Source organism: Numenius arquata, chromosome 10 (assembly GCF_964106895.1).
Source record: "Numenius arquata chromosome 10, bNumArq3.hap1.1, whole genome shotgun sequence".
NCBI classification, from domain to species: domain Eukaryota; kingdom Metazoa; phylum Chordata; class Aves; order Charadriiformes; family Scolopacidae; genus Numenius; species Numenius arquata.
In genome coordinates, this window is record NC_133585.1 from 18,347,477 (window position 1) to 18,375,398 (window position 27,922).

The 27,922-nt window shown below is 42.5% G+C and overlaps 1 protein-coding gene across 1 annotated transcript; it reads left to right on the forward strand.

Annotated features, from left to right (window-relative positions):
• Positions 1 to 27,818, forward strand: MACROH2A2 (macroH2A.2 histone). Its single transcript, XM_074154302.1, has 10 exons — positions 1 to 88; positions 3,059 to 3,261; positions 6,991 to 7,223; positions 15,165 to 15,271; positions 16,984 to 17,181; positions 18,846 to 18,956; positions 21,191 to 21,290; positions 22,208 to 22,297; positions 24,322 to 24,496; positions 27,110 to 27,818. The coding sequence occupies exons 3-10, from the start codon at positions 7,052 to 7,054 to the stop codon at positions 27,273 to 27,275; spliced, it is 1,119 nt and encodes a 372-aa protein (XP_074010403.1). The 5' UTR covers positions 1 to 88; positions 3,059 to 3,261; positions 6,991 to 7,051; the 3' UTR covers positions 27,276 to 27,818.
• Positions 27,819 to 27,922: the final 104 nt, after the last annotated feature.

Here is a 27,922-nt window from a genome sequence, read left to right on the forward strand (position 1 = left end):
AGGCAACGGCGTGGCGGAGCGGGCCGGCTGCCCCTGCGGTGGCTCCCGGGGGCCTGGCGGCGACCGGGGCTTGGCGGCTCTCGGCAAGGTCAAAAGCAGGTTTTCTTGGCCTGTGTCATGAACGGTGTGGCTAGCGGGGCTAGGGAAGCTATTGTCCCGCTGTTATTCGGCGCTGGGGAGGCCACACCTCAAGTACTGCGTTAGGTTTTAGGCCCCTCGCTGCAAGAGAGACATTGAGGGGCTGGAGCGGGTCCAGAGAAGGGCAACGGAGCTGGTGAGAGAGAACATGCCTTACGAGGAGTGGCTGGGGCAACTGGGTTGTTTAACCTCGAGAAGAGGAGGCTGAGGGGAGACGTTATTGCTCCCTACAACTCCCTGAGAGGAGGCTGTAGCCAGGGGGGGGCGGTCTCTTCTCCCAAGTCACAGGCGATGGGACAAGAGGAAATGGCCTCAAGTTGCACCAGGGGAGATTCAGATTGGATATTAGGAAAAATTTCTTCACCGACGGGTTGTCAAGCCTTGGAACAGGCTGCCCAGGGAAGCGGTTGAGTCGCCAGCCCTGGAGGTAATTTAGGAGAGGTGTAGACGCGGTGCTGAGGGATGTGGTTTAGTGGTGGACTTGGCAGTGCAAGGTTGGACTCCATAATCTTAAAGGTCCCTTCCAACCTAGACGATTCAATGGTTCCAAGAAGACTTGGGTTGCTGCAATACTGAGGCCCACCCCCTCAGCTGTGCTGTGCCATGGGTTTTCCTGGCTTCAGTGTAGCCATGACACTTCTTTCAGTGGGAACGCACTCTGTTTCTGTCGGTTTGGAGTGGGTTGAGTCCAGGAGATGTACTGCTTGCCTGCTGAATAGCACTATGTTCGCGCATTCGTTGTGCCTTACCCATGTATTCAGGAAACAAGCTTCTGCTCGAGGTCTTCCGAGTTATTTTCACAAAGTGGTGTTTGTATACGAGTGTGCAGTCTAAGTTGGCCCCTAGATATAATGTCTTTGGATTGCTTCTCACCTCCTAACTGTTCAAATAGATCTTAAGCTAGAGATGAGGAAAGTGCAGGTGTGTTGAAAGTCCTGCATGTCCTTGGTTTCAGTCTTTGCCTGCTGAGTTCAAGTTTTCTCAATATTTGGAAATCAAGACTCCTAGACGCCAAGCACGCGGCAAACGGTGTCCAACATGCCTTTGGTGAATAAATTCAGTAGAAACGGTTCTGGTACAAAGCCTGGTAAAGACTGAGGTGTTAATTTTGTGAGCCAGGCCGCTGAGGTCGGCATCCAGCTCTGCCCAAGCGGTTTAGCCTGTGCGAGCTTCTGGCGTAGTTCCCAGTGTAATGTCCACTTCTGAACCTCTGGTTGCCTGAGGTAGGGCACTTAGCACACTGTGCTACATTTTTAGTCTGCCAGATGACGTTGTAGCCACCTGTTGAAGTCCAGAAGGATAACCTACATTGCCAGCTGTTTTAATCTGACCGGGAATGTACCTAATCATTGTTCAAATATTTAGTGATAATTAGTTGCTAGTGTGTGTTTCATATTTGGTATAGCTGTTATCTCAGCTTGCCTCTCTCCTGTGTATGATCTGGGATGTGAAGAGGAACAGACAGAATTTACTTTTCTCTACTGGTGTTGCAACATTTTTGGTGCTCTGTTGTGCAAACTACGCGTTCTTTTCTTTTACTGTTTTCTGTCATTTTTATTTTTTTTCTTTTCTTAGAGAAAAATTCAGATTTAGATCTAAAGGTTGCTTTTGTAAACTTCAATACTTCAAGGGTGTGGTGTGGGATGCAAATTGCGCAATGGTGAAAGGAATGTCCTGGGGGGTCTGTTGTTCCCGTGGTCTTGTGTGGCAGTCATTGCCCTCTGCAGATAACCATGGTGGAAGCATCTGTAGTGAAAGGACACTCCCGAGAGAGGCAAAGAGGAAAAGCTCATTTGCCCCACAGGCAGAAGGAAAACATTGCTGGTTGTTTTGGGCTCTGAAGATGATTTAATTCGCAGAGGAAGGCTCAGCTTGCAAAAGTCTACCCTATTTTCATCATGTTATAGAGAGCTCCGTGAGATCCGGTAGCTACTAAAGCCCCCATAGCAACACAAGGATGTTGGAGTCATGGCAGAGTAGGAGTGTGCCGTGACCAATTAAGGGACTGGAAACATTAATTGCTTTAAATTGCCCAGGCCTCACCATGTTGTGGTAGCCAGATATAGACGCAGTCCTTCTAACTCAGTGTGAGGATGGACTTCACGTAAATGACATGACTGTGTTTTTTCATGGAGACTGTAGTTTATAAGGGCAAACGTAGAGATGATGACTCAGCTGGCAGCGAGGGAGCTAATGTGAGTAAACTCGAGAGCATTTCAACTGATAAGCCCTTGAGGCTTAGCTGTATCACGCAAAGAGAACAATTAGGGCAGCAGTGCTCTTCAGCTGTTGACAGCTTTGGAGGAGTTCAGGTGAGTGTATCGTGTACCTGTGTCAGGGCTGAGCTGAGGTACATCCTCCAAGGTAAACCAAATCTCTGCCTGTGGGAGGAGTGAGCCAGCAGGACACAAACCCCTGGGGCCTTGCTACAGACCAGATGTAGCTCTTCTGTGCAAGAGAGCTTTGAGGTGCCAAGGACTGATGGTCACCTGAGCCTGTGAACCATTCCCTTAGTGTCCACCCTCCAAGGTGCCCAGTGTAGATGGCAACCCCAGCATACCACATTTCTTCGTCCAGGTCCATAGGAGTTGTATGTGGAAGAGCAGATCATAGAATCGTAGAATAGTTCAGGTTGGAAGGGACCTTAAAGATCATTGAGTTCCAACCCCCCTGCCCTGGGCAGGGACACCTTCCACTAGACCGGGTTGCTCAAAGGCCCATCCAGCCTGGCCTTGAATACCTCCAAGGATGGGGCATCCGCAGCTTCTCTGGGCAACCTGTTCCAGTGCCTCACCACCCTCACAGCAAAGAACTTTTTCCCAATATCTAATCTAAATCTCCCCTCTTTAATTCAGAACTGTTACTCCTCATCCTGTCACTCCACTTCCTGATAAAGAGTCCCTCCCCTTCTTTCCTGTAGCCCTTTTAGGTACTGGAAGGGGCTATAAGGTCTCTCCGAAGCTTTCTCTTCTCCAGGCTGAACAACCCCAGCTCTCTCAGCCTGTCTTCACAAGAGAGGTACACCAGCCGTCCGATCATCTTTGTGGCCCTCCGCTGGACCCGTTCCAACAGGTCCATGTCCTTCCTGTGCTGAGGACTCCAGAGCTGGATGCGGTACTCAAGGTGGGTCTCACGAGAGCAGAGCAGAGGGGCAGAATCACCTTCCTGGACCTGCTGCTTTTGATGCACCCCAGGATGTGGTTGGCTCATGTTGAGCTTCTCTTCCACCAATACCCTCAAGTCCCTCTCCTCAGGGCTGCTCTCAGTCCATTCTCTGCCCAACCTGTGTTTGTGCCTGGGATTGCCGTGACCCAGGTGCAGGACCTTGCACTTGGTCTGGTTGAACTTCGTGAAGCTTGCATGGGCCCACCTTGCACTCGGCTTGGTTGATCTTCATAATGTTTGCACGAGCCCACCTCTCAAGCTTGTCCAGGTCCCTCTGGATGGCATCCCTCCCCTCCAGCGTGTCGACTGAGCCACACAGCTTGGTCGACAAACTTGCTGAGGGTGACTATGCCACCATTTTTCTACCAGAAATTGCCTCCCGTAGGATTCAAGATGAGACAAGAACATACTGTTGTATATGTGACTCCCCAGTATACCCTGGTCCATGTAAGTTGCAAAGAAGAGAGAGACAGTGTTAGCACAGTTTTGAAACCTCTTTTGTATTTAGGCTTTCACAAAATTCTGCAACCATACCTGATCTGTTACCTGCATTTGGAAAAATATTTTGGGATTCCAAAGGTTGCCTTGGCAGCAGGGGAAAAAGTGGTTGAGACTTGCTGAGAGAGAAAAATAAAGGGGTAGAAAGTTCAGTGAGGCAGCAGAAGAACGAGCTAGAAGTCATTAATTAAACAGAAATGTATATAATGCAACATCATGCCCCAGAGCCATGTGCTTAGTTATACAAATATGTTTTGATTTTCTATCAGAGACATCAAGTGCAACCACAGTATTTTCTGTGAATGTAATCTCATGATGTTTGCTTTTATTTTTCATTGATTTACACGCAGTTGGGATTTGGCATTACAGGAGCAAATATATGAGAGGTTAGGTTAATATGATTTTGATACATGCTTGTTTGTAGTGTGCTATTTTGGTATGGCGCTCTGTAGGGATTTTAGCACGGGGCTGAACTCTCGGGTGATGAAACTGTCCTGCTGGTACTGCAGGAATCAGATTGTAGCCTAGTGCATACGTTTATTAAGTTCCACCTTAAAATGAGTTCTTGTTGCTCATATTACTCATAAGAGAAGGCTGTTCCAGCAGTTTGCTCCTCTGATGGCTAGAAACCCAATTCCCAGCCTACGTTTATTCATTAATTTGAATGTCAGTTATCACGAACTGAAAAGGATACTTTATAAAGGTTAATCAGTAGCATAATATGAAATTGAAAGTTTATAAAGGGTTTGTTACAAATTGCAAATTTCATTGAGCAAGAGGGCTGAAGGAAGAGACCTCCAGAGATCACTTCATCCAGCCTCCTGTCCTAAGGCAGATCCAGCGCTGCCTGTGCCATTTCTGACATATCTTCTCTAATCGTTTTAAAGTTTTCCTGGTGGGAAGATTCTGCCACCTCCTCATCTGACTGAGCCCAGTTCTCCGCTCTCCTCCCTGCCCCGCAGCTTTTGGAAGAGCCCCATTCTTTTCCTGTCACTTTTCTAGGGATCACTTACTCTTTCCACCTTCGAAGCAGCGTTTTACGTCTCTAAAGACCGTTATCATGTCTCCCTGCTTCTTTTCGCCTTCCCTTTTAGTTTGTGTCAGACATCTAATTGTTCTTATCACCCTCCTCTGGATTCTCGTTTCTCTGCGTGCCTGAAGCGCAGTGTCTGTAGTTGGACACAGCTCCTCAGCACAGTGCTGGCTGTTCTCTTGCTTATGCACCTTGATGCAAGGTTTGCCTTTTCACAACACCTCTTCCCCCCCCCCCGCCCCCGTAACCTGCTGCTTCCTTGAGATTTTTCCCTGTCCTACACAACTGGTTACTCCTGCATCCATGCAGTTAATGCATTGCTTGGGAACTTTTTTCACTTGTATCCGAAGTGGCCGTTGCCTTTAATCCGCCCTTGCAAGAAGCAGTTTATGAGCTCTTTTACCACCACTTGTGATTCCAGGCTGGCAGTTTGCAGGGAACTCTGTGTGGGATGATAAGCAGCATCAGTTTTGAGGTGTCCGTGTCTGATAGGTTTACTGGTTTAATCTTTCCCAACTTTTGGTATCATGCCCACATAATATATCGCACTCAGAAAGAAGAAATTACCTGGCTGATAGACGAGGACACGTCAGGGTTTTATAGATTCCTGCAGACCCTGTGGTGATTTTATTTCCTTGATGTTGTAAGTGAAACCAGCATTCAAGTTAGATGACTGTAGAAACTGACCCTTGACTTTGGCTGTTATGGATGAGCTGGTTTCTCTGAATGTCTGGCTTTATATGGGACAGGTGACCCTCTTTGTATATGCACTTGATTTGTAATAAGCAGGATAAGAATGAAATACAGAATTTTGTGCCCTCCTCAGATGAATGTTGATTGTTCCCAAGGGCTTGCAACGGTCTCAAATGCCTTTTTTTTTTTTTTTTTAAGGCTATTTAAGATGCAAATTGTGATTAAAATTTAACTGTATAACCTAAAGTTGTCATAATATTTTTCAAATTATCTCGGTCCCTTTGTTTCCTTGTTTCATTGAGGTGGGTGAATACTGGGAATTAAGTAGCTGTGCCTTCATTGACAGAATACCATCTGTGGCAGATTTGCTTTTCATTTACTTCAGAGGAGTGAATCTTGATCCGTTGTGTTTTAACCAGGATCACAATTAGGCCAGCAGGGCAGCTATCAAAATGGAATTAAAACCAATTTTGGTAAAGAGAGTTAAAAGTTCCTCATTGTTTGACTGAGAGCGAGAACTAGGGGTGTGAGTAGACCACATGCATGCTATGAAGTGGAGTGGCTGACTCCAGGGTTTGTCATCCCTTTACCTGCAGTTTCACTGTTGCCAGGAAAACAAGGAGACAATGAGATTTGTTTTCTTTGCTCCTATGTATAGACGGGATTGGCTCTTAAGGCAGGGAAAAACACATCTTCAGGGAGCTTGATGGACAGAAAAAAACTGCTAGCCGGTTCTTTTAAGATGAGAGATTAAAGACCTCCTCTTAGCTCGGTGGAAGAAGGCTTCTGGGGCTCCCAGGAGCTGCTGTGAAGGTGATCCGGGGAGAATTATGAAAGCAGTGAAGCCTGTGAGCTGGCCCCTGCGGCTCAGTTCCTGAGGCCGGAGCATTGTGAGGGGAGGTGCTTGAAGCATAGCTGCTTGCCTGCTTCTCCTCTTCACCCACCCATGCATGTGGAATTCCCTATATAAAAGACCTGTGAAGGAGCAGTGTGTGTGTAGGTAGGCTTTATCTTTTCCTTTGTAAGCAGTACGACTTCCTCTACTTACAGGTGGCACCAGTATCTGCTTTTCAGCTTGTTTAATGCTGTCCATTATACCAGTTCTTCTCAGCTGTTTGTAACTTAACAGTCAGCATGGACATCTTCCGTGCTGCAGGTGTCTGCCTTAGTGTGATTTGTGGTTTGCTTGGTTTTTTAAAATTCATTTAATGTACATTTGATTTTTTTAATTTATTTTTTTTTATGTTCTCCAAACTACTTTTTTTCTGAGATATTGCTACACTGACAGTGCAGTAGTCAAAAGAAAAATTATAGCAAATGTTCTATTTATCCAACTTTGAATAGTGCCTCAGCTTTTGCAGGTATTGAGAAGGGGGTTGGATTTTTTCTTCTGAAAGAACAAGATAATGTATAAAGATGTTTCTCACATGCTGAATGCAAATCCCGTTTCTTTTTTCTTGCAGCTTTTGGACTGGAGCAAAGGGTTAAGAATCACCAGCAAATTGAGAAGCACAACGCTGCAAGATGTCGGGCCGAAGTGGGAAGAAGAAAATGTCCAAACTCTCACGCTCAAGCAGGGCGGGTGTTATTTTCCCTGTGGGGAGGATGATGCGCTACTTAAAGAAAGGAACATACAAGTACCGGATAGGTGTTGGAGCACCAGTTTACATGGCAGCTGTCATAGAGTACCTTGCAGGTAAACCAAGAACCTGATCCTGGAAGTGCTGAAGCCAGGGATATCCATGGGATGGGGTACGAAACGTGTTCAGCACTTCTGAAAATTAGGCTCTGCAAGTGCAGGATTTGTTGAAATTTGTTTAAACGCTAAGGAGATTAATTTGCTTCTTGACGAGGTTGAGGATGGAAATTTTCTCCTTTAGAAGCACCATGCTTGGTCACTAGCTGGAAAGATTATTTGTATTGCTTTGCAGAGTGAGGAGTCACGTCTAGGTATTTTCTGTCCAAGAGAAAATTGATACGAATTAGGCTTTTGATACACCTGGATGTGAATAACAAAAGAAGCAAACCCACCTTGTACATCTGTTATGCTTTTTAAGTGAACAAACTCTCTTTCGCTGGCTGCAATTTCTCCTTGCAGAACAGTACCAAAGTGTTATGAAATATAGAGGTTGTTCATTTGTATTTTAAAAATTCTTTTTGGCTTGCCTAAGTGAATAAAGAAACTGTTTTGGGGTTTGAATCTTCCCACATACACTGAGTTTTCTTTTTCCTTCCTTTCTGAAACTGACCTCAGAGGAAGGGGCAGATGTCACATGGTGATACAATATGCTGCACTATACTGTGATGTATTGTAACATTTTAGACTGTTCTACCACCATATCTGCTCGGTTTCTTGTTTAATTGTGGAAAATAGCACCTTAGCAAATTGTTCCAATGCCCAGTGGAGAGAGGATGTTGGTTCAGGTTACTTGGGTGTTACAGATCAAGACTGAGGTGCATTAGAGAATCTGTGAGGAGTCACAAGCCTGGATGGAATTAGTTGAGAGGGTTGTGTGTCAGGAGCACAGTTTATTGTCAAAGCGACATGGGAGAAGCTTGCATGGAGCCTGGTAGTCCATATAATAGCCAGTCTCTATGTAAACATCGCTGTCTATTTTACACATAAAAGCCTGTTCTCAGTACCAGACAATAAAAGCACTATTCAAAGGTGTGGAGAAAATGTGAAACGGCGATAATTTCACTATTAAAATTAATTTTCTGATGATGCCTAATAGCATGTTACAGAAACTTCCACATTTGTGCTGATTAATTGCAGGATGAAAATGGTTTCGTTTTTTTTTTTTTTTTTCTGAGGCTACTTCTGGAGTTGGAGTGAAAAAGTATTGCTTATGTGGAAGAAACGTAAACAAAATTTTTAAGCTTGCATTTATGTTCACTCCCATCTCCTTCAAGAGATAAATCCAGAAAAGAAACTGGTTTTAAAATAAAACAAAATGCCACTGAAAGCAGGACCAAAATCCAAGATGGTGAGCATATCTCCCACTCGTTTTATTTTATTTTATTTTTTTACTGTGTAAGAACAAAATGTTTCTATTAAGATAATTTAATCATACAGAAAGATCAGTTCTCAAAGTGATTTTGGAGAAGCTCTTTCACTTCATACGTATACTCATATTTGTACAATTCAGTTTCCTACATCAAAAATGAAGTCTTACAACTAGGAATCTCTCTCTCAGCGGGGCTGGTGCAGTCGTGCTGTACCAGGGAAGTCCGTGGCTTGGAGAGATGTTTAGCTGTCTGCCGACACGGAGTGCTACTCAGCAGGGATGCTTCAGGGCCTGCAGGGAGTTAGTGGGAAAGGTGGAGCCAGAGGATTCATGGCTCTCATAGCTTCCCTGCTCCACCGCAGTGATTTTCAGCCTTGCTTTTGTTGGTAGGTCCCTGTGTGTTTTCTAGTGGAGGTTCAGGCCTCTTCAGGAATGTCATAAATATGAATTTCTCTGTAGCAAGGTGTGTTCACTTTATTTTGTCATTGATTGTGAATCGCTTGGAAGTCATCTACAGTCTTCTGGATGTCTGGGTATTGCAAGAGGAAAACTTTATTACATGAGTTTTGGAAACTAACTTTTATAACTGAATAATGTGCTTCATAGCACATTCCCCCTCTACTCTGCACTGGTGAGGCCACAACTGGAATACTGCATCAAGTTCTGGGCTCCCCAGTTCAAGAGCATAACATGCTCTGACATGCTCTGGGCAATCCTGCTTCGGCAGGGGAGTTGGACTAGATGATCTTTATGGTCCCTTCCAACTCTAAAAATTCAGTGAAATTCAGTGAAGAGAGACAGGGAACTACTGGAGAGAGTCCAACGTAGGGCAACCAAGATGATTGAGGGATTGGAGCATCTCCCTTAAGAGGAAAGGCTGAGAGAGCTGGGGCTCTTTAGCCTGGAGAAGAGAAGGCTGAGGGGAGACCTTATCTGTGTTTACAAGTACCTAAAGGGTGGGTTGAAGGATGATGGAGCCGGACTCTTTTCAGTGGTTCCCAGTGACAGGATGAAGGGCAACGGGCACAAGCTGGAACATGGGAAGTTCCATTCAAATATGAGGAAGAACTTCTTTCCGGTGAGGGTGGCAGAGCCCTGGAACAGGCTGCCCAGGGAGGTCGTGGAGTCCCCTTCCCTGGAGATCTTCAAGACCCGCCTGGATGCAGTCCTGAGTGATGTGCTCTGGGCAACCCCGCTTTGGCAGGGGAGTTGGACTAGATGATCTCTAGAGGTCCCTTCCAACTCTGACAATTCCGTGATAGTGACTGCTGACCTTCAGCCTGGGAAGGGATACTTTTTTTCTTTTCCCACTCCACAGGGCTCTGTAGCATTCAAAGGAGTTGGGATAAAGATTTGGAGATGCTTATTCTGAGCTGTGGCAATTATCACAAGGTGTAGTAATAAATTTCCAACAGCACATCTGGTATATGCAGCACTTCGGTAGCGCAGACTGAGTTATGGTCATCTTTTCATAACATACTGCACAGCACTGTTTACTTATTATCTGAACTAGAACAGTGTATGTCTTGGCTCTGCTTCTGCCTAGTAAGTGCAGTTTAATTGAAGTCATTAATATGGTAAGGGCAGATTATGTGTGGGCCTACACTTTGTTTTAGAGAAATACAACGTGTAGTCAATCAGGCAAGAAAATTGCTCGATGTGTGGGCTGGAGGCCCACATAAATTGCAAGGGAATGCTATTTTAAGCTGCTTGGTTCGGCAGAGAGAGAACTCTCGCCCCAACCCTGTTATATATTGTAATAAAATGGAGTAGTGTTTCTGAGGAAACACCTATTGCTTGTGGGTAGTGGTCTTTCCAAACCAAAGTTTTTGTGCTGTATCCAGAGTTTTGTTTGAAAAAATTAGGAAGGTGGATAGTTCAATGGAAAAAACAGTGTTGCAACATCTAACTCTGCTGATGCAGTTATTCCTAATATTTATGTGTGAATATAATCTTTGGGTTTGGGAAGCCTCTAGAAACAAAATGTGGTTTTCCAAAGCTGTTGTCAAAAAGGGTATTAATTATCAAACTTGTAAGATTGCTTAACATTATCTGATACTCCCTATTACAAATTCCAGTTTTCTTTCATGGACTTGCAACTATGAAATGGTGGCTGCTCAGGCCGAAAGCCTGCATACAGGGGAACTGCTTCAGGCTAAATCTGGGAGGGCGGGAGTAAGGGAGTCTGGTCCTTAAACTTTCAGAGAAGCAAGTTGAACCATGTTTTTTTGAATCTCATTAGTGGGGAAAGCTGAAGTGATGACCAGCGGGCAAATAAATGGCAAGGGGTGTGCAGAAATCCTGCCAGGGAGCTGGAGAGTAATTTGGAAAAATAGGGCATAGGCCAAGGACTGGATGGAGGGGGTGCTGATAATGAAGAACCTAGAAAGGAAGATTGAGCCTGGGTATTGCTACAACTGAAAAGAGTAGGCAGGAGAAACAGAGACTGTCCCGCAAAGGCAACTGAGATAGGAGTCTCAGGTGTGGATTGCCAAGGAAAAGAGAATGGGCCATGGAGCTAGGAGAGCAAGTCCTGGCTGGGATAAGGAGCAAGGTGGATGAGGCCAGAAGGGTCGCAGGGCCTGGCATGGAGCAACGATTCTCCTGTGAGCTGTGCATGTGGTCTGTTAATGGCCTATATTTGTGTTGCCCTGAAGCACCGAGCTTCTTGATTAGCATCATCTGGATGTTGCATATACATCTTGAGCATCCTTATTGCCAGTTGCTATGTGGTTCAGACTGCGTTCTGGCTTTGGTATGTGTTTTGTGTCACGAGCTACTAGATCCCTATTTTTTCCCTTTGTATGCAAGGTGGATTGTGCCTGCACCCCACAGCCATTATCAACACCAAATCTGCGCTTTGGCTTATCAACCCCATTGTTAAAATGCCAGCAGTCACCACAATGTATCTCAAAAAAGAGGTACTTCTACCTCAACTGATTAGCTAACGTGAAGATCATCTCATCAGTCTTCTAAGGCTTTTATTTTTATAATCTATCTATGCTGTTTTATACCTTAGGCTTGAAAATCATATTGCAAAACCGCAGCTTAGTTCCTATCGAGAAGGTTGTGTTTGCTGTAACAGTGTTGGGCTCCACTGCCTTCAGAGTTAAAACTCTGTGAAAAATTGGCCTCAGTCCCACTGGATTTATGGACTTTGCAACAGACGCATGCCAGACTATGCTCTGAGCGTGCGTGGGGCTGACTACAGTCATCATCATCATCTAAATCAAACATCCACTGCGCGTGTCCCATAATGCACCTTCCCAAAATGTAGGCAAAGAATACAGATGCCTCTTGGTTAGGAAGCAGAAGACACGTGAATGGTGTGCTGGTCAGAGGAACTGATGGAAGATGTCAGTGGAAAGCCATCTTCTCTAAGGTAGGGCAGAACACAACAGCAGCATATGCCTTCTCCTTCAAAGGACATCAGCTGGCATATTCCTCTCTCTGTTGTACTCATCTGCCATCAAGAGACAAATCGAGCAGATACTTTTCTGCTTGCAAATGGAGGAGCAAGGACTCCCATCATCTGATACGTCTTTTCAGAGCAAAGGTATTGGTAGATTTGTACGTGGTAGTGTAACAGGAACTGTCACAATTTATCCTAAAGGGGAAGTGAAAAACAAGATAACCTGTCTGAAATCTTTCCAAGTCTGCTCTCAGTAGTTCTCTCATATCTTTCTTATCAATCCAGCTGAGCACTTCACAAAAGCAGAGTGAGCTCAGCTGAAAAAATAGCTTTGGCCTGGCTAGGATGCTTTTAGTTCCCAGGCACTCCAAATCTGTTAATCCATCAGCTAAAGAAACCTCTTTTTCCTCTGTGTCACAGGACGAGGTATAATCCCAATAATTTGGGGTCATAGCTTGGCGGCTCCTGCTTGTATTGGAAGACAGTTATGTTCTTCCCTGGTCCCAAGTGCTTATCAAATAAGAGAAAAGGCTGCTTTAAAAATACTAGGTGTAGTGTAGAGTCAGTGCATAGTTCTGGGCATTACACTGTCGACCAGCATTTGATGTCTATCTGAGGCTGAAGTAAACTGTGGAGTGCATAAATGAGCTAGTTTGCTTGTAGACATCTGCTCTGAAGATGCCCGAATCTGGAGTTATATTTCCAGTGTGGAGGCATCTTTGTGGATTTTGAATCTTGAGGGAAGCAAGGTTATTTCAGATTTCACTTCAATTCTTAGTGCCAGCTGCTGAGAGTAAAGTAAACCCAACTTATGTCTATCCAGATGCCCGATTTCAAAAGAGCTTGTTATAGTATAGAACTTTATAGGACCTATATTCTCAGTCATCTTAGAGTTTAGATAACCTCAGCTGTCAAGATATTTCTACTTGAAATGTAAAGCAGTTTCTTTCGGGATCTGTTATTAGCAGAGAATGTGATAACTGAAGCCTCCAGAATTGATGTTGAATTTTGCAAGTGCCATTTTATGTTCTTGAGACTATGAATGCCTGGCTCCAGCATTAGAAAAATATGCATATAGAAGGAGGTAAGGCAATTATTGACCTAGCAAATAATTGGCATCCTTTGGTAAGTTTACATGCGTATTCCACACTCTGCAATACATCATCTCTGCCTTGGATTCCCTTCTTCCTGGTGTCCTGTGGTAGATGCCTGGCATTTGAGCGTTCTGCGTTTTTTGCTCTTAACATTAGGCAGAGGACATTTGAGTGCACCATCAGGATGCTGCTGGCCAAAGGACCCAGAGCCTGGGGGAGTGGGGTGAGCACACAGGTAGCAGGATGTGCGGGTTGTTGGCACATCTGAAAGAACTTCGGTTACCGTGCAGGTAAGTATGTGTTGCTTTATTTTATTTTTTTTTCCCTGATGCAATTTTCCTCTGCTATCAGCACACATCTGCAAAACCCGCTGAAGGAGTCTGGGTCTCTTTCCTTGCTTTATGCTGGTCTGCGTGATGGATGGCAAGCTGTTCCTGCTGTCTGCTGCTGCGTTAGCTCCGCTGGCAGAGCTCTGGGAGTTGGGTCTGAAACTTCCAGCCCTGCATTCCCCCACAGGGGTGAACATAGCTGGGTTATGCAGGATCTCTTTTCAGTCGCTTTTAAAATTCGAGTCAAACGCTTCCAAGTTAGGAAATGCCAGAGCCGAGGTTGCTGCCCCAGTGTGTATTCGTGGTGTGATACTATTTCAGATTGTCCGATCACACAGTGCTTTTTCCTTGTAGCACTGGCCTAGTTATCACAACCACAGTCCTAATAATATTTCCCAAAATTTAAGTGCAACTTTGATAACGTTTCTTTGCAACTTTGATGTTTCTTGAAAGCGGTGCATGAGTAACTGTGAAATTTTTCAGTGGACGCTGCCTATTTCTTAAACAATTCACTGCGAATATGCATGTAATTCCAAGCAATGGCTTTTACATCTCCAACATTCAGTTAAGTATATATGCTGTGTAGGAGGGAAAACACTTGTTATCCTAAGGGAATGAAATTGAAAGCTTTTATTTTCCCCATGAACTAAACCTCTTGTTGAAATCCTTTGGATTTTAGCCAGAGGGCATTATGTAGATTTCCACTAGATTTTTCATTTTTATTTTTATAATATTACAGTTCTTTATCTAGTTGATAAAAAGGAGTGAGATATCATTAATAGGACGCTGATGGGCTGTAACTTTCTTACCCCTCTTACTGACAGATGTAAATACAAAACCAAAAACCAGAAGGCAGAGGCTCTGGATACTTTTAAAATGAAACAAGGTGTGAATATAATTTTTATGATTCTTTGGAGCAAAACATTCCCTTCTCCTTCCTTCTCAGTGTTTTAGTAGAGTTCTTACATGAGAAATAACTTCTGAGTAGGGGCCAAACTGTGTAAGTTAATGAATTGTACTGATTGCTACAGTTTATTTAAACTCAGAAAGATGTGTCTGTCTGTCAGTTGGAAAAAGCTCAGTGACTTTAGTCACAGTATAAACGTGATTGCAAATTTAGAGAAACTGCTTTTGAAGTGACCACCTGTTCCCAGAGATGTGGGAAGAACCTTCTACCAGTAGTTCATGCATTGAAGCTCTTAGGTTGTCTCTGCTTGCCTCTGAGTCAAACCTGATTTCACATCTTGTTCTGAAATTAAGCTTCTCACAGGTTTTCAACGCCCTTTAATTGCAGCATCTCCTGGCTGGTTTGTTGACTTTCAAAGTGTTTCTTTAAATGCACCTCAGTCTTCGTCTTACCTGGTCCTGAGAATCCTTGCTGTTTTGTCAGAACTGTCTGTTTGGGGTTTGGGGTTTCATTGCATGCTTTGCTGTTTTATTGTTACAGGGTTCCTGCTAAATTTTGGAGTGCTGATGTACATTTTTATAGGGTGTTTCTGGTTTTTTTTGAAAGAGAATTCTGACTTGGGGCTTGTGAAAGAAGTCATGTGAACCAAGCTTAGCATATTTTCTGCTAGCTCTCCTTTAGGGAATTAGGAAGGACAAATTATTTTACATAAATTTACAAATACGTTGAGTGTGGTTTGGTTTCTGCCTTTCTGTAGCAAAGACCATATAAATCGGGCAACGCCTCTGAAAAGGTAAATGGATCTTAAGAAGGAATGTAAAATGTGCCTGTAGGGTGTACATGATTTGCGTTTTTATTACTTGTTTTTTATCTCAATGTATTTACAGCTGAAATTCTAGAATTAGCAGGAAATGCAGCACGAGACAACAAGAAAGGAAGAATTGCCCCCAGACACATCCTCCTGGCAGTTGCAAATGATGAAGAACTGAATCAGGTACCTCTTTACATTTCCGTGCGAGAGTTATGTGCTGTGGCATGAATGAAGCTACTACTATGGAGGGCTAGAAACAGTTTAGTCTGACACGTGAATAACAACACAATTACTACAGTAGAAGACGACGAGATTGTGCCCACTTGAATAAAAGCAAACAAACAAGAAGGTTCTGAGATATCTCATCTTAAATCGTCTGGATATAAATTATGCTTCTTTCATAGCCTGTGAGTCATGTTGAAATGGGTCAACTTGATGCTAATTTTTTTCTCAGGGACATCCAATACTTAAAGAAAATGTGCCGTGTGGAAGACCTTTTCCCAAAAGCTGCAGAAATGTGTGTTTTCTATTATACCGGCTGTGAGGCCCATCTTGGGTAGGGATCTGGCTCACTCTATGCTGTTACTGCCTCCCCTTCCATATACCCAGGTCCCATTAGAACCCAGACTGTGGTTTGCAGTGCTCTTACTTTGAGGATCACTTGTGGGATCACTTCTGCTGAACTTCTTGAGTGAGAAGAGAGATCATGGCATGGGCTTTGAATTGCAGCCTTCAGGGGGTGCCAGAAAGGTTCAGTTAGCATCAGAGGATCTCTTCTTAGTTGGCCCCATGTGAAGATATATGACATCATTCACACTCGGAAAGATTCCTGAACTTAATTTGACTGCTTTAAATAATAAATATGTGGTGTCCATGAAGTCATCTAGTTCTGTTTCCAGTCAAGGGGACTGGAAAGTCAGAACAGGCCAGGAAAAGCATGCTAGCTAACGCTACCAGCCCATTCCCTGCTCCGTGGTGCTGGTCACTGGCCTGTGAACTGGGGATTAGATCTAGTGTTGTCTCTTAGGAATTAGCCAGACTTTGTCCTCCACATAATATCACAACCCGTTCCTGTTGTTCACCTCTGCAAAGCAGGTTATTGGGGCTTGTACCTGTTTTCACTGAATCTGTTTCCCTGCCGAAGGGATCTCTAACCAGTCCTTGTTTGAGCACGGCTGTGCTGCAATAATTTTTTTTAAGTCGCCTGCAGGCACTTATCATCTTCTCTTATCCTCATTCACTCCGTCTGAGTCACCAAGGACAGGTATGAAGAAAGACCAGCACTGGAAGAGAGAAGAGTGATTGACTAGTACAGTAACAGAGTTCTCTGGGATGTGCTGACTGACCTCACCATCACAGAATCACAAAATGATATGGGGTTGGAAGGGACCTCTGGAGATCATCTAGTCCAACCCCCCTGCCAAAGCAAGTCCACCCAGAGCAGGTTGCACAGGAACGTGTCCAGGCGGGTTTGGAATGTCTCCAGAGACGGAGACTCCACCACCTCTCTGGGCAGCCTGTCCCAGGGCTCTGCCACCCTCAAAGTTTAGGTGGAACTTATGTTCCAGTTTGTGCCCATTACCTTTTGTCCTGTACCTGGGCACCACTGTAAAAAGACTGACCCCATCCTCCTGACACCCACCCTTTAAGTATTTATAGGTGTTGATCAGATCCCCCCTCAGTCTTCTCTTCTCAACACCTGCCAGGTTTCTTGATATTGTGGCTTTTCTCCCTAATAGATATTTTGGGAGGCTTTTTCACAATAAAGGGACATGGTGCAATGCTTTAGGAAGTATGGACTCTACTTGTGTCTGTGTAACCTGGTCAGCAAAAATAGCTTGAGTGCAGATTAAGAGAATCTGTGATGTGTTCCCTTACACTGCTTCTCCTTGCAGTTGCTGAAAGGTGTGACTATTGCAAGTGGAGGTGTCCTGCCCAGAATTCAGCCAGAGCTTCTAGCCAAGAAGCGGGGTGCCAAAGGCAAATCTGAGACCATCCTTTCACCTGCTCCTGAGAAGAAGGGAAGGAAATCCATGGTGACCAAAAAGAGTGGGAAGAAGGCAAAGTCTACCAAGGCCCGGACACCCAAAAAGGTAAGCGTGAGGCAGGTATGGGATTCCAGAGGTGTGGGAGAGGGAGTGGATCAAAACCAACTAAGATTAGGAGGAATAAATTAGTGCTTCTGAAAATGGGATGTAGGAATTGATAATAGACACACCAGGATGTTTTTTTCTCTAAAATTTAGAAATAAAGGCAAACACTTTTTTTTTTTTTTTTTCCTTAATTTTCATTAAGAAACCTTTAAAGCTTTGAGGGAAACTTATCAGATTTCTGTGTCACCTTTTGCAATACTTTGTTGATAACTGTGTGGAATCTCTTTATCTCCACACTAACTGTGTGGCAGTGAATTCTAGCTCTAGATCCTTTATTCTAAAATAAAGGAAGCTTTATTTTAAAGTGTTTTAAAACACATTTTCTACTTGAGAGATGTCACACCTTCAGCCTTGTACAGTTATGGGGTGGTTGTTAAAGATTTTTCACTGTCCAGAGAACTTGTCCTGATATGGTACCTAGTGTCATTTTGACAAGCTCTTTGTTTCACGTGTTCTTAGGTGTGCTGTTGTTACTGGTTTTTGAAAGAGTTGTGGCAAGAACAAATGCATTGGAGCATGACCACTGCACTTTCCCTTCCTCCATCCCTTCCTCCCAGCCTCCCATGGTTGCCGATCCTCCATCACCATCCAAAATATTTTAATTTGGTAAAGCAGTGACTCAAATCAGTGGTCTTAGTTTGTCATTCCAAAACACGCATGTTTAAAACACTGCTAAATTTTTGATCGGGTCGGATTAAATGATATTAAGCTCTGACCTAAGCTTTTTAAGCTTGTATTAAGCATATCTTTTTGGAGGCCTCTAAGCTCTAATACATTTCCATAGCTGAGAATATGCAGAAACAACTTTTTAAAAGAAAACAGAGTTGCTTAATAGGATGCCTCTGTGTATCGATCTCAGCTACCACCTTACTTACTTTGAATTGTGGACATGCAGAGTTTGGGACTTGTTTGGAAGAGTTAGCTTCTTGACATCACTTAAATCAAATACTGAGAGATGTGAAGACATGCTTCTGCAGCCCTGGTAGGAACAGTTTTCCTGCTTCTGGAGCTAGGCTGCATGGAGGAGCGTGTCCCACCGAGGGGATTTTTGCATTCAAGCTTCAGCTGTTAGTTATTTCATTTTGTCATTCTCACTGCTTGTCTGGAGGTGTGATGGCTTTCTCCTGTCAATATGGGTTCAGTTGTATGATTTATTAGCTGAGATTTATGATTTTTTTTTCAGATTATAAAGAAGTTTTTTCCTTTGGATTGGAGCATTTGACTGGGTTACTAAGTTACTAAGTTTGATTTGGTATGAGCTCTGCTCTCTTAGCAGCAAAAATAAACTAGCACACACCCACCCATGAACACAACCTTAATTGTTAGTAAAACTACAGATGGATGTGGGTGCTACTACTCTTAATGTGACTACAAACGTATGTAATGCCTCAGATGAACCTCTGATGCTTTAGCATTATATAAACAGTGAAGACCTCTGTTGTTTCATAATCTTTGAGGATTAAAAGGCTATGAGTAATATATTGCTCCAAGAAGGTGAGATTTGCAGTAGCTGATTAAATCTATCCATTACTGAATAATGGTAAGTTGTTGATTTTTATTTTTTTTCCTTTGAGAGTTCTTGCTTTTTTCTCCCCCTCAAATAGAACAAACAAAAGGACAATGAAAAAGAAGGAGCTTCAAACTCAACATCTGAGGATGGACCTGGGGATGGTTTCACTATCTTGTCCTCCAAAAGCCTTGTGCCAGGACAAAAGGTAATACAAAGCTATAACAGATTGGGATCCCAGCAATGGAGCCTAGGATAAACGGAAGGATGCTTTTGATCTAACACCAGTACAAAATCTTCTTTACATTCTCCCTTAGTGGTCCCAAATTTAAGGCCAAAACTCACTCAAGTCATGAGTGGGGTAGAGGGTCTCAAAGTGTATGTCTGCAGGTCAAAGATTTCCAAGAATAATGCTGGTCAGCCTCCCTTCTCTATAGAGCGCCATACGGATTCATTTCTTGGCCTAAGCTGCATTAGAGTTTTGTTCAGTTTGGACTTGGCTGTGTTGTGCCTGGCATAGTGCCTAACCTGGTTTAACCTTCTAGGCTATTTATTATTTATAAAAGAGTATTTCTGGGCCAGGTCCCAGGATCACCCAGCAACTTCCCCATGTTGGTTTGTGCCAAAAGCCTGGGAGCCTCATCTGAAAGTGGGCTGTGTGATGCCGCTCTCTTACTGTTCAAGTTGAGGACCTCACCAGAGCTGCAGGGCATTCCTACTTCTCCATCTCAGCACAGACTGTGACACCTTGCCTGGCCAGAATTCCAAAACTGTCCTACCAAAATAACCTGCATTGTCCTTAGTGTCCAGCCAGCTGTTGGTCCTGTACATTTCTGTTTTTTCCCCACCAAGAGGGAGAGTTTTTTGCCTGCCTTAATTTTTGGACCCTTTGAATGAAGCTGGAGGTTTTTCTTACGGATTTAACTTCAGGCACACAGTCAAATTTTTTTTATGCATATTATTTCAAATAGTAAGGTCATGTGGAAGAAGTGGTATTCCTGAAGTTGCTTCTGTAAGCCCCCTGTACTGATGGTGTATCCTGTTGTATGAAGCAGCACTTAAGAGTTCAATCTTTGATTCTGTCTCTTGCCAAAGCAGTGCCGGACACATAATACATCCAAAAGACTGCTAAAAGCTGTTATCTGGCTGGTTAGATGAAACTTCGATCTACTTTATTAGAGTTCAGTCCTGTCCTAAGTTCCTCCAGAATCTGTGCAGCTTCTCATTTTCTTTTCTAAAATGGCAGTGCTTATTGTTCTGGTTAGGACGTAAATACTACAGTGTATCTCAGAAGAAATGAGACATGCTGGGCACATGTTCAGCAACTATAGTGTCTTTTTAATGATTTTTAGGGTTTCTGTCCTCTGTTATTGCTCAAAGTGATGAAGCTGTGAAATCTGGGGAGCAGTCTTTTTTGAGCATCTCTAGACATCATGTTTTGGCCAGTTCCTATATCCAGATGCATGGGTGGCTAAAGGATTCCTTATTTTATTTACGTCAGGAACTGAAAGGGTAATTAATTACTTGGGTGGTGAAGCCTTTATAGATCAGAATAGTGTTCAGCCCTTCTTCTCAGCCCCTACAATAGTTTACGGGGGCCAAGTATTTTTACAGGAGAAAAGCTTTTTAATTTTAGTGGTTTTCTCTTTAAACAAAAGCATTTCCAAAGTCAGCATTTTCTCTTCAAAGTGTGATACTAGAACATGAATTTTCTACCAGTAACTTCCTTTGGAGCACACTCCCAAACTGTGGGCATAGAATCATCTAATGGTTCAGGTTGGAAGGGACCTTAAAGATCATCCAGTTCCAACCCCCCTGCCCTGGGCAGGGACACCTCCCACCAGACCAGGTTGCTCAAAGCCCCATCCAGCCTGGCCTTGAACCCCTCCAGGGATGGGGCAGCCACAGCTTCTCTGGGCAACCTGTTCCAGTGTCTCACCACCCTCACGGTAAAGAATTTCTTCTTAGTATCTAATCTAAATCTCCCCTCTTTCAGTTTAAAACCATTACCCCTCATCCTATCGCTCCCCTCCCTGATAAAGAGTCCCTCCCCATCTCTCCTGTAGCCCCTTTAGGTACTGGAAGGCCACTATAAGGTCTCCCTGGAGCCTTTTCTTCTCCAGGCTGAACAACCCCAGCTCTCTCAGCCTGTCTTCATAGGAGAGGTGCTCCAGCCCTCTGATCATCTTCGTGACCCTCCGCTGGACCTGTTCCAACAGGTCCGTGTCCTTCCTGTGCTGGCATATCACAAAACAATCTGAGTGGTGTGCAAATTAATTAAAGACTAAAAATCAGAATCACACATATTGAACACAATAAAACTACTGATCTCAGAAAGACTGAATCCAGCCTTCTTTCATTTTAGTTTTTTGGTATGAAAATGATTTCGCACTCGGATTACTATTTTATTTTTTTTTCTACTCCCTCATTATTATTTTACAGCTTTCTCTGACACAGAGTGACATCAGCCATATTGGCTCCATGAAAGTAGAAGGCATTGTTCACCCTACAACTGCTGAAATAGACCTCAAGGAGGAAATAGGTGAGGCTCTGCTACATGCAGAAAAAAAACAGATCTAGATTTGGAACAGTAGCTGGTCTACTAGCTGCCTGCTGAGATCCCATCCTGTTTCATCTGAATCTTCCCCAGGCCATAAAATATCACTTACAACACTTCTGAAAATCAGGCTGGATCTGACTAGGTATAACAGGCTAATCACTAATTTATCTTTTTTTTTTTAATGATGCCTTATGACAATCAAAGCACAGATAATTTGTTAAAGCACATGAGCAGCAAAGGTGTAAATAATCATTATTGTGGTCTTTATTGGATTACTTTTACATTTGGCTCTGAAAATTCCCTTACAAAAATTATGTATTAGTAACACTTGTAATTTTGCTTTTCATTGTAGAATTTTACATACCTCAGAAATACTCGTGTACAAAGCCTTATACTGCTCATGTGAAATAAGGAAATATTATTACTGCTGGTGTACAAGTAGGGAAATTGAAGCAAGAGGGAGGTAACCAAGATGTGCAGTCAGTCACGTAGGGGGCACAGAATCTAGCAGCAGGTTTTTGGATCGTTGTTTTTTGTATAGTCAAGACTTTCACTGGCATCCCCGCTGTGTTTATTTCAGAAAGTAGTAGGGTTTGTATTGGAGGCTGAAAATCTGAGTCCTGAAAATCCCACTCTTCACTATTTTAGCCATAAGCCAGAGTAAGATAGCATTCTTACAGATAATTATAGCAATTTCCATTGATAACCACACAGGGGGTTTCAAAACCAATAAAAAGTAAACTTAATCTGTGGCTACATAGCGGCAAACATAAACTTCAGCTGCTGATGATAGAGGAAAACAGATAATGTGTGTACAATGTTCTTCTTTTCAATAACGTAGAGTTGTTTTTACATGCTAATACTTTGAAGCCAAGGCCTTTTGCTCTGTGTCCTTGCAGGAAAAGCATTGGAAAAGGCTGGAGGGAAAGAGTTTTTAGAAACGGTGAAAGAGCTTCGCAAATCTCAAGGACCTTTGGAAGTTGCTGAAGGTAAAAAGCATACTACTCTCTCTTTTGGAAACAGCTCATTTCATATGTTCTTTTCTCTGGACATTCTGATCTGTTCTTGATTATGTATATGCCTCTGCTTGTGTGATGTAAATGTTTCTGTTTATTCTTTGAAGCTGTTACTGACGTGAACAGCCTGCTTAGGGAAAAAAAAAGGAAGAAGAATAGGATACCCGTGTGCTGTGCTCATCCAGTCTTTGAGCACCATCAGTTACAGCCGGCTGATTAATTTACCTTAGGCAATTTCTGTCTGTGAGAGTCCAAAAATTAAGCAAAACTTGTGCTGTCACCTTTGTGCCATCTTTCCTGACCTGTTTATGTACCACATTCCTTAGTGAAGATCAGAAACACCTCTCAGTCTAACATAAGAGGTCTAAGAACAGTGATAGATTATAAATTATCCTGCTTTATGCATATTTGATGAACAGTATAATACAAACGATTACCTTACTTTGAACACAAATAAAGATATGATACAGTCTTTAGAACTGACATGCTTTTCGGAAAGAGCAATTGCTGCTCTTTTCCCAGGCACTACACCTACATTCTAGAAATACAAATTACAGAAGAGCTCCCTTCATACGTTTAACACATCTCTGGCAGCGAATAGTTTGGGCTTTGAGATGATGTCTGTCAACAAATTAAACCAATTCATAGGAGTCGAAGGTGGCTGGAGGGCAGATGGAGAGAAGTTACACTATATCTTCCAAGTCCCTTATTTGGCTTAGTATCTCAATGCACAAGAAACTAAATGATTTAAGTAGTCTAGTTTTTAAAATTTCCTAAATGAAAAGTGTAGTATTATGATCTTAAATGGCAGGGGAAATTTTATATGAGATACTTGGCTTCATTTTTTGCTTTGAATCAAAAATATATGCCATAACATCAAAGTCAACTACTTCTCTCTGTCAACATCACTACCTAACTGAAAAATAGACTCCTTTTATGCTATTAAGACTGTCCCAGGAAAGAAGACAATCTTAGTTTAACAGATAGGAAAATGTACGCTCTCAAGCATTGTGTTGTGTCGCTGTGTTTGAAACCGCCCCTTCGACTGGTTTGGGGGCGAATGATAATAAATGATTGTTAATCACTGGAGGTCTACTGCGAACACTTCAGCTGTGGCCTTGAATGGCCTTGAATTCAAGCACTGCTCACAGGATACCTGAGTTGTTTTCAGTAAATTTGCTTCCTGTGGTTAAAGGCCTGATGTTTCTCTTCTGGATGAAATCTGAGTGGCATAGTGAAGCATTAGATGGAATTCCTCTGTGCCTGCAACAGAATTCCTCTGTGGTGGTGGACAAGTGAATAAATCCCAAGTTTTTCATCCTTGGGCATTAATTGCACAGCTAATTTCAGGGTGTTTAACCTGAGATTCCTGAGACCCGTAGTTTCAGAAGTGCTAATGGTCACGATTGCAACAAAAGCAAACTGTGGACTCTGCAGGTCCTGGAGAAATACTGCACTTTATGAAAAATTAATCTCAGATTCCTAATTGGACATAACCAGTAGAAGCTTTCAACAAACAGCTTTGATTTTCATGTCATTGTCTGGAATTACTCAGCTGTGAAGTAGGTTTAAATATTACTCCCTAACGCTCTGGAGCTGTAATGCTGATACAGGATACTCTTGCAAAGCATTCCGATACGGCTGTGACAGCGCTGCAGAAATGTCTATTGGGGGATTAATGATACTGTGTTCAGTGCAAGGTTTTGATACTTTGCATGAAACGAATCCGCAGGCCATGCTGAATGAGAGAGCTCTAAAATATTATTTTGTTAACCAAACAAGCCACGGGTTCTTTGGTCTCTAAAGAAATAATAATTGATCACAAAAGTAATGAGGGGACAGTTAGATGATGATTGCAAGTGAGCTGTTGTGGTATATTTTAATCCCTAATGTATTTCTTTGGAGCGGTAATGTAATTAAGGAAGTCCTCTGGATTGAGAGGTCATTGCAGGGTGGTTTCTATTGAAAAATAAATGTTATCTTTTCTTTTCTATTAGCTGCACTTACTCAGTCTAGCGGCCTAGCAGCAAAGTTTGTCATCCACTGTCACATCCCACAGTGGGGCTCAGACAAGTGTGAAGAGCAGCTTGAAGAGACTATAAAGAACTGCTTAACGGCCGCAGAAGACAAGAAGTTGAAGTCCGTGGCTTTCCCCCCATTTCCCAGTGGCAGGTATGACTCTTTCTGCATAGGAGGATTCTGTATCGGGTAGCGATGGGATAATTAGCTGTCAGAAAGCTGCTGCTGTGATAGAGAGGTACCCTCTGGTCTGTGGCATGAAAGGGGCTGATCCTGCCTCCAGAGAGGGCTGTGGCAGGTCCGTCTGACACCATGCTTCTCCAGATTAAAGGAGCTCGAAGTGCAGTGTTTGCATGGAACAACCAGAAAGCCTTTATACAGAGAAATTAGCTAACCCACAGGAGAGCTGAGTGGAGTTGCTGTGTTTTCTATTGCTAGGCAGTAATTTTCATTCTTTTACTATGGGCCTGCACCACCTTAGTTTTTATGTGTCCCTTAATTTTGCTGTAATCATCTTATAATCATCTTATTAAAACTATATTTGTACTAATAAGATCATACCAGCATAATAGGGAAGGCAAGTTAGTGATGCAACCTGTGCTAGGCAAGTGTAGGGTGTTCACCTAAGTCATCCTGAGAATACGTGTTAAACAGACTAGTCACACAAAATGTTTTCTTTCAAAAGAAAAAAATCAATGTTTCTCAAATATAGGTCTGCTTTAAAAAGGGAACTGTGGCACCAAGTGTGAAACTACACATTTCTTTCTCAATAACTAGCAAATAAAATGTGCTTGACTAAGAAATACAAAATATTTATCTGTTGTTTTCATTTTTTTTTCTTTTTTTTAACTCTCAGTTCTTTAATCTTGCTTGATCTCTGATCACAAGAAACTTCACACAAGCCCTGCCAACTGCAGAAGTTGTTCTTCTGTGTTGGAGTTTGCACACTTACGTTTAATTTGAAACGTAACTACTTATTTTTTTAGTAATGCCCAAAAAGTACAAAGAGTTGTTTTGGTCCGGCAGTGAATAAATGGAAAGTAAAGCTGCATTTTGATCAGTGAAATCATCACACATCACTGAATACACAGGAGGTGAAAATGCCATTTTTACACAGGCACTTTTCAAGACAAAATAATATTTTTATGGATCAGGACAAAAAAAAAAAAAAGTAGAGGGGCAGTGCAATATTTAGTGATTTTTTTCTTCCTTTATACACAGATCTTTTTGTTTATAGTGTTCAAAGTGATAAATTGTTTTACCACTCTTGAATAATAAAGCTCAGCTTTCAAAAGGAGACTGTAGCTTTTAATGCCAATAGAAATAGTCTGTATAGACCTCGTGTCTCCTATAAGTGTTATCTAAGAATAATCCAGTCTTGGAGCGTTAGTCATAGTGCAGTTCCTTCTGCTGCTTAGTTCCATTTCACTCTCTGTTGCTCTTGCAATTACTCCTGCTAACAGAAAGCTGAGTAAGTCTTACCAGGTGCTGCTGGTTTACACTTTATTTATCAAAGGACCTCAAAGTTATCTGAAAAAAAAAGGGCAGTTTTTCAAGTAAGACTTAATGGTTTTGCTGTCCTTTTATTCCACCTCCACGTCTGCACAAGAAATGCTGGAGTTTTTTTGGGTAGATCAGGAATATGCTGTGTTGGTTCTGTGAATTTTCATCTTTCCTCTCTCCTACCTCAGAGACTGTTTACAGCAACTGATATAATGTACCAATATGTGGGATTTCTCAGTTGTGCCAGGATTCTTCACCTCTGTGATTTTTTTCATTAAAAAGTAGAGAAATCCAGCTTAGATGAAATTACTTGTGCTGTGAAGCAGATAGAAATTAACTGAAAAACATTTTCAAAAAGTCCTTATTGATAGCTTGCTGCCAGAAAGGAGTATTAGCTGGGTTGCTGCAGATGCTGTCCAGGCACTAAAAGCAGGAAAATCTGTTTGCTAGTAATCATTTGGACTAGAGCGAATATGGATACAGCAGTTGTTGATGGCTAGTTTCCAAGCTCTTGTTTGGATGGTTTTTCATATAAATTTCATAAATAGTCTGAAATCACTAACATGAAATTGAGTAAGAAGCGAGTAGTACTAAACCTAGAAAGGGAAATGAAAACAAATGCACGTCACAGTGCTATCAGAGGGCGTATAAAAGAACACTGCAAAGGCAGCTCTGCATGCTGTGAGAAGAAATACTGTGATTTTTCAAGTGTTAGGATTGTTAGGCACTGGGATGGCTTATCTGTGTATTCTGATGTAGCCCCATCACTGAAGATCTTTAAGTATAGGTTAGACAAGCTTTTTTTTCAGAAGCAGAAAAATTATATGTGATCCTACTTCAGAGGAAGGACATGGGCTGGGTTGTGCTGGCCTATGACTAGTTGATGTAATTAATATATTATTTTTTTCCAGTTTTCAACTAAAAAAAATTATCATCCCTTGAACTGTTTAGCCTGCCCAGCGTGGCGTACTTTAATTCTAAGGGAGAGTGATAAAAAACTCTGTGTGGTTGCAAAAAAGTAGAAGCAAATGAAAAGAGTAACTATGCCATCAAGGAAGCTAGAACAGCAGCAGATAAATATTGCTATCAAAACCTCGGGCTTGGCTTCTGGGGTTCACACCTTGCAAAACTGCAACTGGCACTATCTTAACAGCAGCCTGTAGCTGGTACAGCTATGGCTTGTGCCTTTAAGCATCACGTCTGCATAATACTTCCACAGATGGCTGACACTCACTTGTTCTGTTTCCTTCCTCTGCCACCTAGAAACTGCTTCCCAAAACAGACGGCAGCCCAGGTGACCCTAAGAGCTATTTCCACCCATTTTGACGGCACCAGCTCTTCCTCCTTGAAGAACATTTACTTCCTGCTCTTCGACAGTGAAAGTATTGGCATCTATGTGCAAGAAATGGCCAAGCTAGACACTAAGTAGCAACGGCAGCCAAATGAAACTTTATTTTTCAACAAAGTTGAGTAGCATTAAAAGCATTAGAGGTGGGTTTTATTTTTTCAATGTGATGAGGAGGGGGAGTGGTAGTAGCGTGATGTGTTGTGACTTGATGAAGAGCTGTGACTAGAGATGAAATGGGTTTAGTCCGATTTCTTCATGCTATCAGCATCCTCTAGCCATTTATACCACCTTAAGCAACTGAGTTACCATCTCTTTTCAGGAGTTTGTTTAGTGTCCCTTGTTACTTTAGTTTAGAATTTTTTTAAGAGTAACCTCATTTTAGATTTGTAGTGATGAGTTTTTCACACACACACAGACACACACACACTTTAAAGAAAGCTCTTAAAAATGTTCTGCTCACTTTTCCCCTCCCTTGAGGGCAGATGGTAAACTTCTGCCTCTAGCCCCCAGAGAGGGGGGAAAAGGATTTTAGAAGTGATGCATGAGGAGCTTCTGTTTTGCTTTTAACTCACAATAATCTCTGCAATTACTGAAAATATTTCATGGTGATTTTGTTTGTTTTATAAGAAAAAAAGAAAAAGATGTGTCAAGTGTGGTTATTGTTATAAACCCTACTTTTGCTCTGGGAATTTCTCACCTTAAAAAAAAAAGAAAAAGGAGCACCATCT

Bases quoted from the DNA above. Each gene is read 5' to 3' on its own strand.
- MACROH2A2 (XM_074154302.1), top strand. From the start codon at position 7,052: ATGTCGGGCCGAAGTGGGAAGAAGAAAATGTCCAAACTCTCACGCTCA. The intron at 18,957-21,190 runs GTAATACAAAGC...ATTATTTTACAG, and splicing joins GCCTTGTGCCAGGACAAAAG to CTTTCTCTGACACAGAGTGA. The intron at 22,298-24,321 runs GTAAAAAGCATA...CTTTTCTATTAG, and splicing joins ACCTTTGGAAGTTGCTGAAG to CTGCACTTACTCAGTCTAGC.